Raw genomic sequence first — 15,862 nt, 5'->3', positions numbered from 1 at the left:
GGACGGGGGAGCATGAAGCTTACATACTTTGAACCATTGGTATCATCGTCTGCATCGGCTTCAGGACTGCCATCGCTGCCTGAATCGGTTCCATTATTACTATGACTATAGCCTACACGTTTCACGGATCTCTTGATCTTGTGCATGGTTTTTCCCCCTGGACCTCTCATCAAGCTCGGTCGGTATCAGGGGGGAGCAGCAAAAACGCTCTCTCTCGACTCGAGGCGGCCGTTACGTGGCCCCGCTGCTTTGCCGCCGTAGTAGTTGACTCGCACCAACGCGAGGCGTGTTCCAAAGCGGGTGTAGTTTACGCGCGATAATACGTGTGGCGACGCTGGGGAGGAACTTTGCGTTGCAGGACGGTCAGAGGAAAAGTGGAGATGGGGATGGGATGGAAATGGGAAAGGGAAAGGGAGAGGCGGAAGGGGAAGTGGAAAGTGGAATAATGAGGAATGGGAATGACCAGTTCGAAGCATTTGGACTCTCCTGTGCTCGTGTTTCAAAAATAGGACGTTTGGTATTCAAGAGGGTTGAACCAATGATGTCAGAGTCTCGACGTGATTCTCTGACAATCGGCGAACCAGGAGATGCTGGAAACTGCATGCGAGAGAGAAAAGGAACGAAAAAGAGATGGTGATGAAACACCTTCTGTTTGCGCCACCCCTTGACCCATCTCGAGTTCCCTCTCTCCCACTACTGTTTCCACCTTGATGACGTTGTCCATTGGATGAAGATTGGGTACAAGGATGATGGGCGAGGATGTACTCACTCGGTACGTCTATCCTCTCTGAACATGTGAAAGAGAGGAACACCAACCCACAACAGACACCCTCATCATCAGCAGCTCCTTGGCAGCTTAGATCCCAACTTCGGCGAACGAACCCCAGCCACACGCGCAGGCGAATAGCAAACCTGCAGGCAGGTCATACATGCAGCCTCCTCTACCATCCCATCCTTTGCCGAGCTCAGATCATCCCAACGGCCTTAGCAAGAAACCTACGCGCGAAAAAATCATCCGAGCTGACTTGCCGCGAGTGACACTGAACGCGGGGAGATCTTTGTGGTTACGCAACTTGCCCAACAAAGCCACCAAAAGAGGTTGGGAAATATTCACGCGGAAGGACTGGAATCCGATAAGTCTGAGAAGAACATCGCCCAAAGTGTTAAAGCTTACGACGGGGTTTTGTATGAGGAACGAAGGAGGCTGTGCCCCATCGATAACGACGACGACGCCAAACCCACCGATAAATCCCCGTCTTGCTGCTACTCGTTCCCCACAAACAGCCGAAGTATTTTTAGATTCGAGTAGTCGGATCTGGCCATTGGGTCTGAAAAGAGATGGTCAGTCAGAAATCGAGCCAGGTCGCCCTGCCGGGACAAGGCCGTGGGCGAAGTCCTGACAAATGACACCCTCCTACTGTCTAAAGAGGTTGTCAATGCTTCCCTCAAACTTGATGTTGGGGCACGAAGGATTTTCTGGTCATTTCTTTGCCTTTGATGGTCAGCTCTCGGTCCAGTCGATTCGTCTCGTCTCGGGGACGCGTGGTCTTTTTTGCTTTTCTCTTGCCTCCCACCAGTTTGACGTGACTTGTTGCTACCTCCAAAAATGCAGGGAGCTGAGCTACAACGAGCCAGCTGACTTCAAGCCGACATGTCATCGGTACAAGCAACAAATGCTTCAGATTCGGCAGGTAGGTCTCTCTAATGTGTCTTTGGTCTAAACTAGACAACCCACAACTCCACCATCAAGTGGATTTCGAACTGCATAGCTGGCTTTGTCGATCTCAAAAGTGAACTTGGACGAATGCAGCTATACCACTCTTTCCTCGACAGGAAGGAAGCATCCCAAAGACATTCCTCAACAGTGGTCACAGAGCCAGCCGCCCTCCATCCACCGGCAGATTGACACCTGTGACGAATGCCGCCTCGTCACTGGCCAGGTAAACTGCCGCCATGGCGATGTCGTTTGGTTCCGACATGCGGCGTAACGGGACCGTCTGGGCAAATCTCTCCCTTTCTTCAGGAGTATCTGGGACACCGCTAAAGAGTTCCAACAAGCCTGTGGCACCCCGCAGCGGACAGATCGAGTTCACGCGGATTCCATCTGGGCCATACTCGGCAGCCAGCCCTTGGGTGATCTAGATACATCCAAAATTAGCAAAGGCCAAGCAATAAGGCACTGGGGCTTTGGGGGGGGAGTATTCCAAGTTACCGTGTTGACGAATCCCTTGGTACCTCCATAAAAGACCTGCCCTGGTCGAGTCCGCATGCCTGAAATGGACGAAGTGCTCAAGAAGACGCCGCTTTTCCTCTCGACAAAGTACGGCATCAGGACTGACACACACAAATAGATGCTCTTGATATTGACGGCTACAACCCTGTCGAAGTCTGCCTCGGAGACGCCCATGCTCGGTTGCTTCTTGTAGGTAGTGCCGGCATTGTTGACCACGATGTCCAGCTTCCCAAATTTGTCCTTGGCCAGAGCGAGGCCTTTTTCCCAATCCTCACGCTTGGTGACGTTGAGTTCGACGAAGATGGCTTCCCCTGTGTAACGTTTGGCGGTGATCTCAGAGGCCACCTTCTCTCCGTTGGCGACGGCGATGTCTGCAATCAGCACTTTGGCCCCCTCTGCTGCATATGCGTGTGCAATGGCCTCGCCGAACCCGCTGCCGGCTCCAGTGACGAGAGCCACTTTGCCGTCTAGACGTCCCATGGCCGATTTCTTGGGAGAGTTTTTGTTTCTTGGGGTTGCAAGAAGGTTGATTTCACTACCTCGTACTTACCTTGGTGTTTGTTGAGCGCTGATATTTTGGGGTGCTGACAAGGCTGTGAGCCTGGATAGAGCGGGAGAGAATGAGGGGGGCAAGGGGACAGCAAGCCGCTCGGTGCGGAGATGCCCCCGATGATTGCCGAGGGCACACAGGGGGGCCACTGGGGGCACCAGTCAAATGCCCGGCGTGGGTGCCGTCGCCTATAAGATGCCCGTCCAGCTGGGCACTTTGGGTTAGTTACAGGCACTGGCGGCCCCTGTCATGCCCAGGCCCAGGTGCGGGTGTCGAGCCCAGGGCGTCCTTCTCCAACTCAGGACCCCCGTAAAAATTGGGGGGCACGGGGTTAAGGGGCGAGAGGGGGTAAACTCGGTAGAGACACTGCAATGCAACTGCCATCGCCCCCCATATTACGCCGATAGCGGCCTCAGCAGTGGCCACGCATCTCCTGACATCTGCAATAGTCATCGAATTGCCGATCCAAATCCAAAAGCCGAAAGACTGATTTTTCATTATTGCAGGTCAGAACAAGGGTTGTATCATGGTGTTGTGACCTGGAAACGAAACACCGAGGAGAAAACAAGAACACAGCTGTCTGGAGAATAGACTCCATCATCAACATTACGTCTCTTGTTTGCTGGTTGACTTCCAATGTGAGTTGCCCTTCCTCTCTTCGTCTTCAGTGCCGTCGAAATTAGAAAATGGCTCCCCTTCCAACCCGCTGCGATGTCCTCGTCGCGGGGAGCGGTAATGCTGGTTTTTCGGCTGCCGTGGCGGCCAAGCAGGCTGGGGCAAAGCATGTTCTTCTCATCGACAAGTGCCCTGAGGAATGGGCAGGCGGGAATTCATATTTCACGGCGGGTGCGTATCGGACCGTTCACCATGGCACGGCGGACTTGCTGCCCTTGGTCAATAACGTGGACGAGGAGACGGCCAAGAGGATCGATCTGGAGCCGTACACGGTGGACAGCTTCGCCAACGACATGAAAAGGATATGCAGTGGCCGGTCGGATCCACAGCTCGCCCAGATCCTCATCGGGGACTCCAATGCCACGGTCAAATGGCTGAAGAGCAATGGCATCCGGTTCCAGCTGTCGTTCAACAGGCAAGCGTACGAAGTCGACGGACGCCTGAAGTTCTGGGGCGGGTTATCCCTCAAGACGCAGGACGGCGGCAAGGGCTTGATTGAAGACCACAAGGCCGCGGCTCGCAAGCATGGTGTCGAGGTCCTCTACTCGACCGCGCTGAAACGGCTGATAACCGACCCCAAGACAGGTGCTGTCACCTCAGTAGCCGTGCAGACCAACGGCGAGGATGCCGTGATTCAGACCGGCGCCGTCATCCTGGCCGCTGGAGGCTTCGAGAGCAACCCGCGTCTGCGGTCTCAATATCTGGGTCCTGGCTGGGATCTGGCCAAGGTCAGAGGCACCCCTCACAACACGGGAGATTGCCTCGAGACGGCCATCCGCGACGTCTCGGCGGGCCAGGCTGGAAACTGGTCTGGGTGTCACTCGGTGGCTTGGGATGCTAATGCGCCGAGCGACACGGGCGACCGTGAAGCGTCCAACGAGTTCACAAAGTCCGGCTATCCGTTAGGTCTGATGTTCAATGTCCTGGGTGAGCGGTTCGTGGACGAGGGCGTCGACCTGCGTAATTACACGTACGCCAAATTCGGCCGGGCCATCCTCGCCCAGCCGAGCCACATCGCCTTCCAAATCTGGGACTCGCGGACCACCCCGTGGCTGCGATCCGAGGAATATCGGCCGGAGAGGGTCGAGCGCATCACCGCGGACACGATTGAGGAGCTGGCCGACAAGCTAGCGCCACTGGGACTGGAGAACCGCGAGGCCTTTGTGCGGAACTTGCACGAGTACAACGAGGCTGTCTACGCTTTCCAACAAGAACACCCGGACAAGAAGTGGGATCCGGCCGTGCGCGACGGCATGTCGACCCAATCTAGCGCGAAGCGGCTCCCGCTGGGCAAAACTAACTGGGCCCTCCCCGTCGACAAGGCGCCGTTCTTGGCCGTGGCCGTGACGTGCGGCATCACCTTTACGTTTGGCGGCTTGAAGGTCATCCCCGACACGGCGCAGGTGGTCAGTTCCACCACAGGCAAGGGTGTCCCCGGGCTGTACGCCGTCGGCGAGATGATGGGCGGCTTGTTCTACGAGAATTACCCCGGCGGCAGTGGGTTGACGTCTGGGGCGGTCTTTGGGCGGAGAGCAGGTGCGGCGGCAGCGAAAGCCGTGGGTGGGAGCTGATGAGATGCTTGCGAGGGAAGAAAGAGATGCCATGGATTGAACAAATCATGAGCAAATCAGGGCAGAGAGTGACAATTGGCTTGATCAGAGGAGAGGATACACAGGGTGAGGGAGGATCAGAGAATGCCCATGTATTTTGTTTCTTGAAAACAGATATGTACGCAGAGCAGTGAGCACTTTGAGCAAATCCAACCCAAACCCAAAGCCATCAGACGATTGATCGATACCTGTCGTTCCACTACCTAGCCATACTCAGCCATCCATCTGACCATCTATCCCCATGTGTCTGTCTGTCTCACTCCCTCAATCGACCAATCAGTAACCTGGTAAACTGCTACAGTCAGAGACCAACAGTAATGCTCTTGACCTCGGTGTACTCGTCGAGGGCATCGCGGCCGCCCTCCCTCCCGACGCCGCTGTCCTTGATGCCCCCAAAGGGCTGCTCGCACGCACTGATCAGCCCGACACGCACGCCGACCATGCCGGACTCGAGGGCCTCTGCGACGCGCCACAGCCGCGAAATGTCCTCGGTGTAGAAATACGAGGCGAGCCCCGCGCTCGTGTCGTTGGCCAGCCCGACGGCCTCGTCTTCCGTGTCGAAGGGGACGAGGAACGCGAGCGGGCCGAACGTCTCCTGCGCCATGAAGAGCATGTCCTTGGTCGCGTGCGTGACGATCGTGGGTGGGTAGAAGTTCGGTCCGTACACTCCTTTCGCTCGTTCTTCTTCGTCGCCCCTCGCAAAGACCTTGGCCCCCTTACTCACCGCGTCGCGGATCTGCGCGTCGATCTTCTCAAACGCCTTGGGCGCGTACAGCGGGCCGAAATTGACCTGCTTGTCCCAGACGGAGCCGTAGCGGAAGGTTTTGCGGAGCTTGTCGGCCAGCACGGTGGCGAATTGGTCGATGATGGACCGGTGCACGAGGATGCGGTTCGCGCACACGCACGTCTGGCCTGACGAGCGGAATTTGGAGGTGATGAGACCTGTATATCCCCCTCATTTCCCCCAAAAAAGGGAGGGCGGGTGTTGGGTTAGATACAAGATGAAATACATGTCAAATACTCAGTACACGCGAGAGAGAGAGAGAGAAGAGTTGCACCTAGGGCAGGGAATAACAAGAAAAGGGGTAATAATGTGCCCATGTACATGTCTTGACTCACCCTCTGCAGCCTTGTCCAGCTTCGCATCCTCAAAGATGATAAAGGGCGCATTGCCCCCCAACTCCAGACTGGTCTTCTTAAACGTCTTTGCACACTCGGCGTGCAGGTGGCGCCCGACGGCCGTGGACCCCGTGAAGCTCAGGTGGCGCACGATGGGGTTCTGGGTGAACTCCTCGCCGACCTGGGCCGACTTTGCCGCGCTGGAGGTGACGACGTTGAAGACGCCCGGGGGACCGCCGGCCCTCTCGAAGAGCTTGGCCACGGCGATGGCGCACAGGGGCGTCTCGGGGGCGGGCTTGCAGACGACGGTGTTCCCCGCGGCGATGGCGGCGCCGACCTTCCTCGTCACCATGGCGATGGGCGAGTTCCAGGGCGTGATGGCCGCGACGACCCCCTGCGGCTGGCGGATGGTCATGATGCGGTTCTCGCCGCGCGCGGCCGGCACCGTCTCGCCGTACTGCCGCTCGATGGCGCCCTCGAACCAGTCGAGGAAGTCGGTCCCGTACTTGACCGTGACGTGCGACTCGGTGTACGGCTTGCCCAGCTCGAGCGTGCAGATGGCCGCCAGGTCGTCCTTGGCCAGCCGGATCTGGTCCGCCCACCGCCGCATCAGCCACCGTCGCTCCCGCGCCGTCGTCTTCTTGTACGTCTTGAACGCCGCCTGCGCCGCCTCGAGGGCCTGGCGCGTCTCCTCGCGGCCTGCGTCCGCCACGTCGCAGATCTTTTCGTTGTCGGTCGGGTCTGTCGAGAGTGAGCCAACCGGGAAAACGATGGACTGAGTACACCACCATCTCTCCCCTCCCTCGTAGTCATCCTCCTCTCTCAATGTCCAGGTGGATGATCGGACGGGGGCTGTATCTTGCAGAGGGAATGGTGTCCTTACCGAGAACAGCAAACTTGTCACCGTTGACTGCATCGACCCATTTTCCCCCTATAAAGGACCTCGTGTCCAACAGTGTCGGATCCTGGAACTATATCCCTTCCCCGCGGGAGCATGTTCGCCCCCCCTCAATGTTAACATCTTGTCCTTATAAACAAAACGGAGAGGGGAGAGGGGCAGGGGCGAGACAACACGTAGCGACATACCGTGTAAGGGATCTTCTTACAGAGTATTTCGGCCATGATGATGGTGGTGGTGGTGATGGTGGTGATGACGATGCTGACGGAGGAGGACAAGGGCGGATAGTCTTCTTTGGCTCAGACGAGATGATGTTCTCACTGAATGTGCTGCGCGACTAGATGACAAGGTACTCTATCAATGTGTCTAGTTGTCAATGTCGAGACTACACAGAACGAAAGCACCAGACCCCTTCTGCACATGAATGATATTGACATACACCATCCCCAGAGCGGGGAAGCATTGATTGATTTCTCGATGGATCAGCCATGGGGAGAGACACATGCTCCATGCCCGCACAATCGCCGCGAGGAGAAATGCCCATGGGCTGTAATCCCTCGTACCTTGGGTAAGGGATGGAAATGGAAAGCAACGATCGAACCTCCGCATGCACGCCATGGTAAGGTTGGGTTTCATTTTCTCTGAACTGACTATTTTGCCTCAGTTACTCCAACTCGCTGCGGAGAGAGACACCCAAGTGCCGTCCGACTTCGGCTCGATACATACATAGATGGATGGAGCACCAGTGGCAGGGTCCTGAGCAAGCCAAAGAAGCTTGGCCGAATGTCAATGTGCATGTAATGTCTGGATGTGCAATGTGCTCCCCGAAAATCCAGCCTTGTCTGACAAACATCTTTCACTCTGTTCTACTGTCTTGGACCACACATCTGTTCTGTTCTTCCAAAGATCTGAATGAGCTTTTGCTAGGCTATGATGCCAGCACATCCTGCTGACAAGCTTCACACGCGTACCTTGAACATGTGGTGTTGGTTGTTGATATTTGTTGTTCAAGCCGAGCGACACGTCAACCATCAATCATTGGTAAGGTCGATAACAACCCGCTTATGGATCGGGACAAGGGCCAGCTTTACGTCCTCTTCCTGATCATGGTCATCCTCAAGTTTGGTCTCGTCCCAGGTGCGCTTTGCCGGAATGACGTTTGTGCCAACATCCCCATTTCCACAATTGCCACATTCAGCCCAACCGAGCCTCACCTGCCATGGTTAGCAGTCATGTATGACCTGCATGATATCAACCGACATACCTGCGACTCCGAGATTTGCTTCTGGGAATTCTCCTTCTTCATCTTCGGCTTCTCTTCCGTGCGTTCGAGCTTAACAGCAAGGTTGGGAGGGGGCGACGGGGTCCTGGGGATACATCCGAGGGTCTGCAGAACGCCTGAGCAGCAAGTCAGTGCACAGATCTGAGGGCGTATCACTTTGCTACTTACGTCTGTTTCGGTAGTGAAAGACGAACTCATACGGGGAACCACGCCAGTCATCGAGGGGATAATAATTCCAGAGACCCGGTCGTGGAGGGGGAGCGGTTGTTTTGACGACGTATCTAAGACGGCAGTGAGCGACCTGTTTAGTTTACTTTGAAATCAGGGGTGAGGTACTTGACGTTGTTGCTGACGTCTCTTCCCTTCAAGGCTGTCTCTGAGACCTCGTCCAAAGGCTTCTTCAAGTTGGCCGTGTATGTGAAAGGCTGGTGTCGCAAGACCTTGGTGGCTCTGAAAACTTTGACATGAAGGGTTCCCAGAGATGAGAAGTCGCCCGACTCTATTTCATCATCCGACAAGAACCAATCATCTTCTTATCTCCTGTTAGTGGTGTCGTCGAACTTTGGGATGGAAGTCTTGACTTACTGACAGCCAGATCTCCAAATTGCAGGTCATAGGTAGACCAAGTTCCAGTTGTCTCGTCCAGCATCAGGCGGCTCTCAATCTGACACTCTCTCTCCGTCCGCAGGACATTTGCATGAACAGGACAGTTTGGCGGGAGTTTGATTGTCTTGGTCGTGGCTCGCGACTCCTGGTCGATGTAAAGGGCGGCACGAAGGTGCGTGGCGGAGTGGAATTTGAACCCAGGAAGCAACTTGACATGAACCGCGAACTTTTGACCTGCTTTGACTTCTACATAGCGCGTCGTTGCGAACTTGGTGGCGTTCTTGGAGTCCGCGGCTTCGGGGTCAGCATATTCTGCCAACGGCGCGCCGTCGACGTGCACACTGACGTCGATGAAATCTTCACAAGGCATATTAAGGTAGCGCGGACACTGCACTGGAGGAGAATAGGCGCAGCGGAAGCGGACGGAAGATGTGAGAAGTGAGATGAAAAGGCGCAGGCTCAGTCGGGGTGGGTGAAGCAGATGAAAACGCAGACAACAACAAGACAACCACAAGACAACCGCCTCACATGGTCGCGCCAAGTCGCAGTTGGAACGTGAAGACACCGTGGACCATTAGAGAGACATTAGCTCGGCCAACCTGTTGTTATTGTCTGTTGAATCCTGCTCTAGTTGCTGTGAGCTTGTCTTTGATCCTTAGCATGGTCCTAGTACGCTGTTCATTGTCTGGACGAAAGAAGATGGCACATCACGACCACCACGCCACCGGACCAAATCAGACGCACCATTACCTGACCCAAGATAACCCTGAGTCGATCGTCCTCCTGCCCTCTTCCTGCACAGGGTCGTATTGTTGATGTGATGGACCCAAGGCTTCACGTTCAGACACCGAGATACCAGCAGGTAACCTGCGCCCAATGTCCTTCGTACCCATCGACTCCCTGCGTTTCAAGCAAACAAAGCACCTGGAGCGGGATGTGGAGCGGATCCAATCCCTGTGCACAGCTGTCGTCTGGAAAAGAAACATATGAAGTATACCACCAGTGTCAGCGTGCATGACACTCCAAATAGGCTGCGGTGATCACGATGATGTCTGCATGTGCTTCAATGCTTCTCCAATTCCTAGACCATCTGTGATTGGGACAGTCAGAGAACCTCGGATACATAAAACCCCTTGACCCAACCTGGCTTGAAAAGAGGACCGTGATATGCCGACCTCGAGCCTCTGCCAGTGTATAACTTGACAAGATCACTTCCAACAGAGATTGACGAAGCTTAGCCATTAGTGCGTGCCCGCCTCATATCCCTTCCCAGGACCTGCAACCCTCACTCCTACATACATACCACCCACCACCCCAGCGTCTCGACTGGTGACGATACCAAAATGACAAACGTCTTTGACAAGCACAAGGACAAACTGTCCGGGGTGTGGACGCTGCTCTCAGCCGACATGTACGATTCGGAAGGGCCCGACAGGAAACTGCTGGGCAGGCCATTTGGCGACAACCCGTTGGGCAGAGTGGTCATTTCAGCGTCGGGCTTCCTGCTCGCGACATTGGTCCAACCGCCGGGCCTGGAGCCCCTGGCGTCGGCCGACCCCACGGACGCTGAGTTGGTGCGCATCGGCCGCAGCCTGTCCTCGTACGGCGGCTTCATGACGCTGTCGGAGCAGGACGACGGCTCCCTGCTGTGGCACACCCAGGTCGAGGTGGCCAGCAACCCGAACTGGATCGGCAAGCCGCAGACGAGGGTGGCTCGGTACTCCAGTGACGGCGGAGCTGAGTACATGACGCTCAATCCTGTCAAGTGGTATACTCTCAAGGTTTGTCCTGTCCTGCCCTACCTCCCTTCCTCTCCTCAGAAAAAGAGGCGAGAGCATTTATTTTCACAAGGAAATTTCTCGTACTAATATTGGGCGTGTGCAGGATGGACAACAGGCTCGGGGAGAATTCAAGTGGCGCAAGATCGGGTCTTGAAGAAGGACATTCTCTTTTCCGATCTTGGAGGGAAGGAGGACGGGACAGAAACTTCTTGTTTCTTAGTTTCACGAGGTACAAATGACCTCAACTCGGTTCTCGCGCGTTGTGGGGAAAAAGACAGAAGCGAGCACTTCCACAGAATCTAAAGATCTTTCACAAAAATGCCCGTGGTGATGACTGCGTCTATCTACTACCTACCTGTTGTCCTCAAAGGCGTGACTTTTTCCGTTCTCTGTTTGTTTATTTCTTTTATCTCCATTCCGTCTCCATCCTCTCGCCAGCATATTGGACCCTGTTGATCCTACTGATCCTCCCGATATATCTATCAATCTACCTTTCTATCCCACGGCTTCCCATCCCGCCAGAACCCCTGGACGATCGGCTTTCTGCCCGGCCTGCCGTTGCGCGGCATCTCATTGAGCCAGTCCCAGCGACACCTTTCCTTCCACCCTTTGGCCTTCCACCCGTTGAGATCCGCCTCGGGCTCTTTGTTGAATGTGGGGAGATACTTGAGCAGCGCGGCGTCGTGGGCCAGGCACACCATGACGACGGGAGACTGCTCGAAGTGGAGGAGCTTGTCGACCGAGGCCTGCGCGGTCGGCGGGTCGACGTATGCGGACGTGGGGTGTGTCGAGACTTTGTAGAAGGGCGTTTGGGTCGGGTCGCCACTGTCACCTTGTGAGATGGCCGGGTGGTGGTCCGCGAAGAGGCTACACGGGCACGGCGTGGGAAAGGAGCTCGGGTCGTCGTCGAGGACGTCGCCCGGTACGGGGTCGGGGATGGGATACGTCGGGTTCGGTCGGAGGTCCCCGACAAAGTGGCAGATGTCGCCGCCCAGCAAGAGGAATGTGCTGTCGTCGCCCGCCGTCGTCCGCGCCAGTCCGCACATGTGTCCTAGACAGTGGCCGGGGGTGTCTGTTGCCGCACCAGGCGCCGTCAAATGTCAGCTATCCGAGCAAAAAATAGCGCAGCACAGCAAAACACCTGACCGATATCCACATATCTACTACGTATACGTGATCGTCGAAGCTTAGGGGCGTTAAACGCACCGAGTAAATAAAACGAGCCGTCGCCGAAGAAATCAAACGCTCCGTAGTTTCCGATCCGGAGGGTCGAGCCACTCGCACTCGCAAATTCGATCTCCCGGAGCTCGCGGCCGGCAAAGTCGGACGCCAGCACCGGCGAGCCCGGGTGGTCCGGGTATCCGGGCAGCAGGAGGGGCGAGGACTTGAAGCCCGGGCCGACGACGACCTCGGTGGCGGGCGGGAAGAGGGACATGTCGCCGATGTGGTCCCAGTGGAAGTGGGACCAGATGACCGAAGCTGTGTGTGGCCCATACAAGAAAGGGATGGTTAGAAAGGGGAGTCAAATACATCTGGAGGAGAATGGGGAAGAGGTAACAGATGTCGCGATGAAAACATCCCCCTTCCTGGTCCCCCTCCATTTCTCCCCCTATTTTTTTCTCATCCGCCAGTCACTGTATTGACCCAACTCACAGATAGAATCAAGCCCGACGCCCCCCTCGACCAGAATCTCCGGCACGCCCTTGTCGACGCGCAGGCTGGGAATGACCGACCCAATGCGCGCCTGCAACACGGCCGCGTAGTTCCAGTAGTCGGTGCGCACGCCGAGGTCGAACATGATCCTGTCTGGCCCGGAGCCGGGAGAGGAGGAAGGGTGCTCGATCAGAAACGCTGCGCACGTCAAATTCAGCAGTTCGTGGCCCGGCGGCGCGGGCTTGACGAACGACTCGGCCCGCACGGTCATGACGGCGGTGGTGTCGACGAGGCGGACGCGCACGGCCGTGTTGGAGGGGGGGAATGTTATACTCGAAGAAGAAGGGGTGGCCATTTCTCAAGGAGTCCTCTAACTAGAGCGTAGCAAAGCGAGGGGAAGGAAAAGGGTTTACGTGGCAGAGGTAGAGCTGGTAGATTTTATGGCCTCGTGGTAATGATGGATAGAAAGGCCAGGTTTAGAGGTATATGTTGTTAGATCATAAACACTTATCTCTTCTTTGGCGGTGCGACCAGTGTTGGAAATCCCAGATTGTGTCTTTGTTGGAGAAGATGAGGTCCACGATTATGATTGATACCCTCCCGACCCGACCGTCTGGATGGCTTTCTCCCAGACCCCGCATTCCCACATCCCAGATTAGGCTCAGACTCGGACTCAGCCGTAGGAGGATCACTGTCCCCCTCATGAGAAAGGCGCGTTCTAATGTCTGATGTCTGATATGATATGATAGATACGAGAAAACACCCAAGGTAACTTTACACTTTATGGAGGAGATTATCGAGACACACGAGTAGGGAAGATGAACAAGGGGTGAAAGAAGGCGCTGGATGTGGCTCGGAAAAAGGGGCTTCAGCCTTACGAACTCGAGGGTCGGTGTGTGGGTCAGAATCAACCAGGGATAAGGCCCAGTCACTCCCGCAGGTCTGATGTCTGAGAGACGCTGCAGAAATGAGCACCACCCTTGCATTGCAGAGTAACTCTTCTCGCAGTCTCGGTGGTTCTAACCAACAACTTGATGGCGAATCACGGCGGAGTACCCAAACACTGAATACGGAACGCATCACAAGGCATGGACGAACGAAACAAGACCGTCTTCCAAAGAATGACCATTATAAGCAGACAGCCAACCGGGTGGGAGTATCGAGTATCGAAAACACAGAGGATTATTCACATGGGGGAAGCTTCAGACAGATCAGATCATTGAGCAACCAAACATGATATCACATCACATCACGCCTTCGCCTTCGCATTGCCTCGCCCTCGCTTAAGCAGGATACGCCATGTCTTGGGGCTTCATGTACCCGGTCCCATTGACCTTGTCGGCCAGCTCTTTCTCTCGCAGCTCGGCCTCCTTGTCCTGCTGGATGAGCGAACAGCAGGCGCAGCAGCACGAGGTGAACAGGTCACCAATGCAGTCGCCCTGCAGGTTGTATTTCTTGCGGATGTCGGCGCGCTGGAACATCATGGGGATGAAGTGCAGGCCGAAGCAGGAGAAGCCGGTGAACATGAGGCACTGTTTGACAATCAGTAAAGATTTTCTTATATGCTCCATCGCTCTTGGGCTAGAAAATGTCACGGTGCAGCACAGTCCAAGAAGAGCGACGAGGAAAAAAAAGTAAACTCACAGAAGCGTTGACAAAGTTGTATCCCTCCATGTTGCCATGCTTGCGGCTGCGGTGATGGGTCTTGCCAAAGGTGACGCACGGCACGCAACAAGTGATGAAGCCTACAGAAATAATGTCAGTCTCTGTATCTTCGGGTGTCACACCTCAACATACACGTGTCAATGGGGGCAAAGCAGCCGAAGAAGGATGAGTGCCAGGGACGGGCATCTGGTGCAGCTGGTGCAGTGATCGTCGTCGAGTCGGCCAGGGCCTCGTTGAAGCGGTTCATCCAGTCTTGCACATCCTTCTGGTCGACCACGCCGCCCTGGGCTCCAGCAGGTGCTGCTCCATTTGAGGCCATTTTATAAACGAGTGTGTGGGTTGTTTCCGGAAGGAATGACTTGGGTCAGTAACAAGCAAAAGAATGGACGAAGACAGAATGCTGGAGGAAGAAAAGACGGCTCCGTGATCATGCCCTGCAGTATATGACCCTTTAAGCATCGGGACTTCACCACCCTTGAGCCCTTTCTCCATGCATGCTAGGGCCGTGGTTGATGAGTCTAAACCATTCTGGCTTGATCGCAAGGCCCTCCTTAATCACAAGTCAAGCCGGAAACGTTCTGGTCGCTCGGTGAGGCTGGAAACGTGTGTCACGACGGGCTCCTTCGTTGGCTACAAGCCGCGCCGCGAGGGGTACAAGCCGTCTGCAAATCTCTTCATATCCGTTGCCCAGCCTTGTGACATGCACGACCCGAAGACTATTTAGGCGAGAAGAAGAGCGTGGAAGCAAGGATGTCGAGAGGTCGTGGGGCGAAGATGGCTTTTTGACCCCATGCATCGGTCCAAGTGGTCCCTGAGCTTGTCCACATTGACTCATCTTGTTCAACGCGCTCTTGAAATTGGAGGCGTTCACAGACACGAGAAAGAAGGTTTTGTCAAGGCCAAGGTTGACTACTGGAAACCCGGAGAGAGAGCGAAGTCGAAACAACGGTGGCGCGGGACCGCTCCGGAGAGTTTTAGGGGGTGGTTCTGAATCTGCCATCCAACAAGCTTTGCCGTCGGTGGTAGTTGGTCGAATCCGAATACGAGTACCGGAGGATGATGATGATGATGATGATGATGTTCAAGCCACTCTGACCGAGTTGAGTCCAGGACATTGACCGCACAAACCCCTGCATGGAATCCAGGACAATTCCCCCAAAACCACCCGAACGGATCTCGTCGCTTGTTGTCTCCTTCGCAGCGTTCTTGGAGTTGACCCCCTTTTTCAGGGGCTGCAAGGTTCCGACCTCGTATCTTGGTACCTGACTACCCACTGGCCGTGTCGTTCTAAGCCCTGCAGATCTCCCGTTAGTGTCTCGCTAAACCTGGAGAAGCGAAAGGTTTGGGAGGGTCCTCGCCTATTCTCCGCAAGGCAATTTGCAGTATGTGGTCAATCACGGCCTTGGGTCTTGGACCTTTGGAACTTTGGGACAATCCACTTCGACTGATTTCAGCCGCAATGAGGTCCAGGTCGAGTGTTTTGGAGAAGATGTACTGAGTTACTCTACCTAGAATGGGGGACGCTTTGATAGTGCTCGTGTGTGTCTCGCTGCTCTTTTCGAGACCTCACTCGGCCTTCTCTGCTCAACTTTGCTGTCTAAAAAGCTCTGCAGATTCGTTTTTCAAGCGCGGTGCGGCGGGTCGATCACAGAGGGGCAACGCCCTCAACGCGTCTCCTCTCTAATGCCCAGAAAGCTCGATGAAAACGGCTCCATATAAAACTTTTACTTTTCAACCGTCTTGGAGTAAGAGTATTTTGTACCAGGCATAAGGTTCGCCCGTTTGGTCCT

At 55.3% G+C, this 15,862-nt stretch overlaps 7 protein-coding genes across 7 annotated transcripts; 2 read left to right on the top strand and 5 right to left on the bottom strand.

The window, feature by feature from the left end:
- Positions 1 to 1,868: 1,868 nt before the first annotated feature.
- Positions 1,869 to 2,713, bottom strand: AYO20_04648 (hypothetical protein; the record flags this gene model as incomplete). The annotated part of the gene is made up of 2 exons (XM_022642944.1): positions 1,869 to 2,138; positions 2,213 to 2,713. The coding sequence occupies 2 exons, from the start codon at positions 2,711 to 2,713 to the stop codon at positions 1,869 to 1,871; spliced, it is 771 nt and encodes a 256-aa protein (XP_022500999.1).
- Positions 2,714 to 3,469: 756 nt separating this feature from the next.
- AYO20_04647 (precorrin 3B synthase CobZ) lies at positions 3,470 to 5,029 on the top strand (the record flags this gene model as incomplete). Its single annotated transcript, XM_022642943.1, has 1 exon — positions 3,470 to 5,029. The coding sequence occupies one exon, from the start codon at positions 3,470 to 3,472 to the stop codon at positions 5,027 to 5,029; it is 1,560 nt and encodes a 519-aa protein (XP_022500998.1).
- A 340-nt stretch (positions 5,030 to 5,369) lies between these two features.
- Positions 5,370 to 7,309, bottom strand: AYO20_04646 (hypothetical protein; the record flags this gene model as incomplete). The annotated part of the gene is made up of 4 exons (XM_022642942.1): positions 5,370 to 6,010; positions 6,188 to 6,928; positions 7,071 to 7,158; positions 7,274 to 7,309. 4 exons carry the CDS (start codon positions 7,307 to 7,309, stop codon positions 5,370 to 5,372), a joined length of 1,506 nt encoding a protein of 501 aa, XP_022500997.1.
- An 807-nt stretch (positions 7,310 to 8,116) lies between these two features.
- Positions 8,117 to 9,343, bottom strand: AYO20_04645 (hypothetical protein; the record flags this gene model as incomplete). Its single annotated transcript, XM_022642941.1, has 5 exons — positions 8,117 to 8,299; positions 8,350 to 8,483; positions 8,536 to 8,648; positions 8,704 to 8,899; positions 8,953 to 9,343. 5 exons carry the CDS (start codon positions 9,341 to 9,343, stop codon positions 8,117 to 8,119), a joined length of 1,017 nt encoding a protein of 338 aa, XP_022500996.1.
- Positions 9,344 to 10,316: 973 nt separating this feature from the next.
- AYO20_04644 (hypothetical protein) lies at positions 10,317 to 10,908 on the top strand (the record flags this gene model as incomplete). Its single annotated transcript, XM_022642940.1, has 2 exons — positions 10,317 to 10,754; positions 10,858 to 10,908. 2 exons carry the CDS (start codon positions 10,317 to 10,319, stop codon positions 10,906 to 10,908), a joined length of 489 nt encoding a protein of 162 aa, XP_022500995.1.
- A 328-nt stretch (positions 10,909 to 11,236) lies between these two features.
- Positions 11,237 to 12,762, bottom strand: AYO20_04643 (hypothetical protein; the record flags this gene model as incomplete). The annotated part of the gene is made up of 3 exons (XM_022642939.1): positions 11,237 to 11,826; positions 11,928 to 12,233; positions 12,408 to 12,762. 3 exons carry the CDS (start codon positions 12,760 to 12,762, stop codon positions 11,237 to 11,239), a joined length of 1,251 nt encoding a protein of 416 aa, XP_022500994.1.
- Positions 12,763 to 13,690: 928 nt separating this feature from the next.
- Positions 13,691 to 14,391, bottom strand: AYO20_04642 (hypothetical protein; the record flags this gene model as incomplete). Its single annotated transcript, XM_022642938.1, has 3 exons — positions 13,691 to 13,939; positions 14,052 to 14,152; positions 14,205 to 14,391. The coding sequence occupies 3 exons, from the start codon at positions 14,389 to 14,391 to the stop codon at positions 13,691 to 13,693; spliced, it is 537 nt and encodes a 178-aa protein (XP_022500993.1).
- Positions 14,392 to 15,862: the final 1,471 nt, after the last annotated feature.

Source organism: Fonsecaea nubica (genome assembly GCF_001646965.1).
Source record: "Fonsecaea nubica strain CBS 269.64 chromosome Unknown Scaff25, whole genome shotgun sequence".
Taxonomy (NCBI): Eukaryota; Fungi; Ascomycota; class Eurotiomycetes; order Chaetothyriales; family Herpotrichiellaceae; genus Fonsecaea; species Fonsecaea nubica.
Note: the sequence above shows the minus strand (reverse complement) of the source record. Positions and strands in the feature narration are given on the sequence as shown.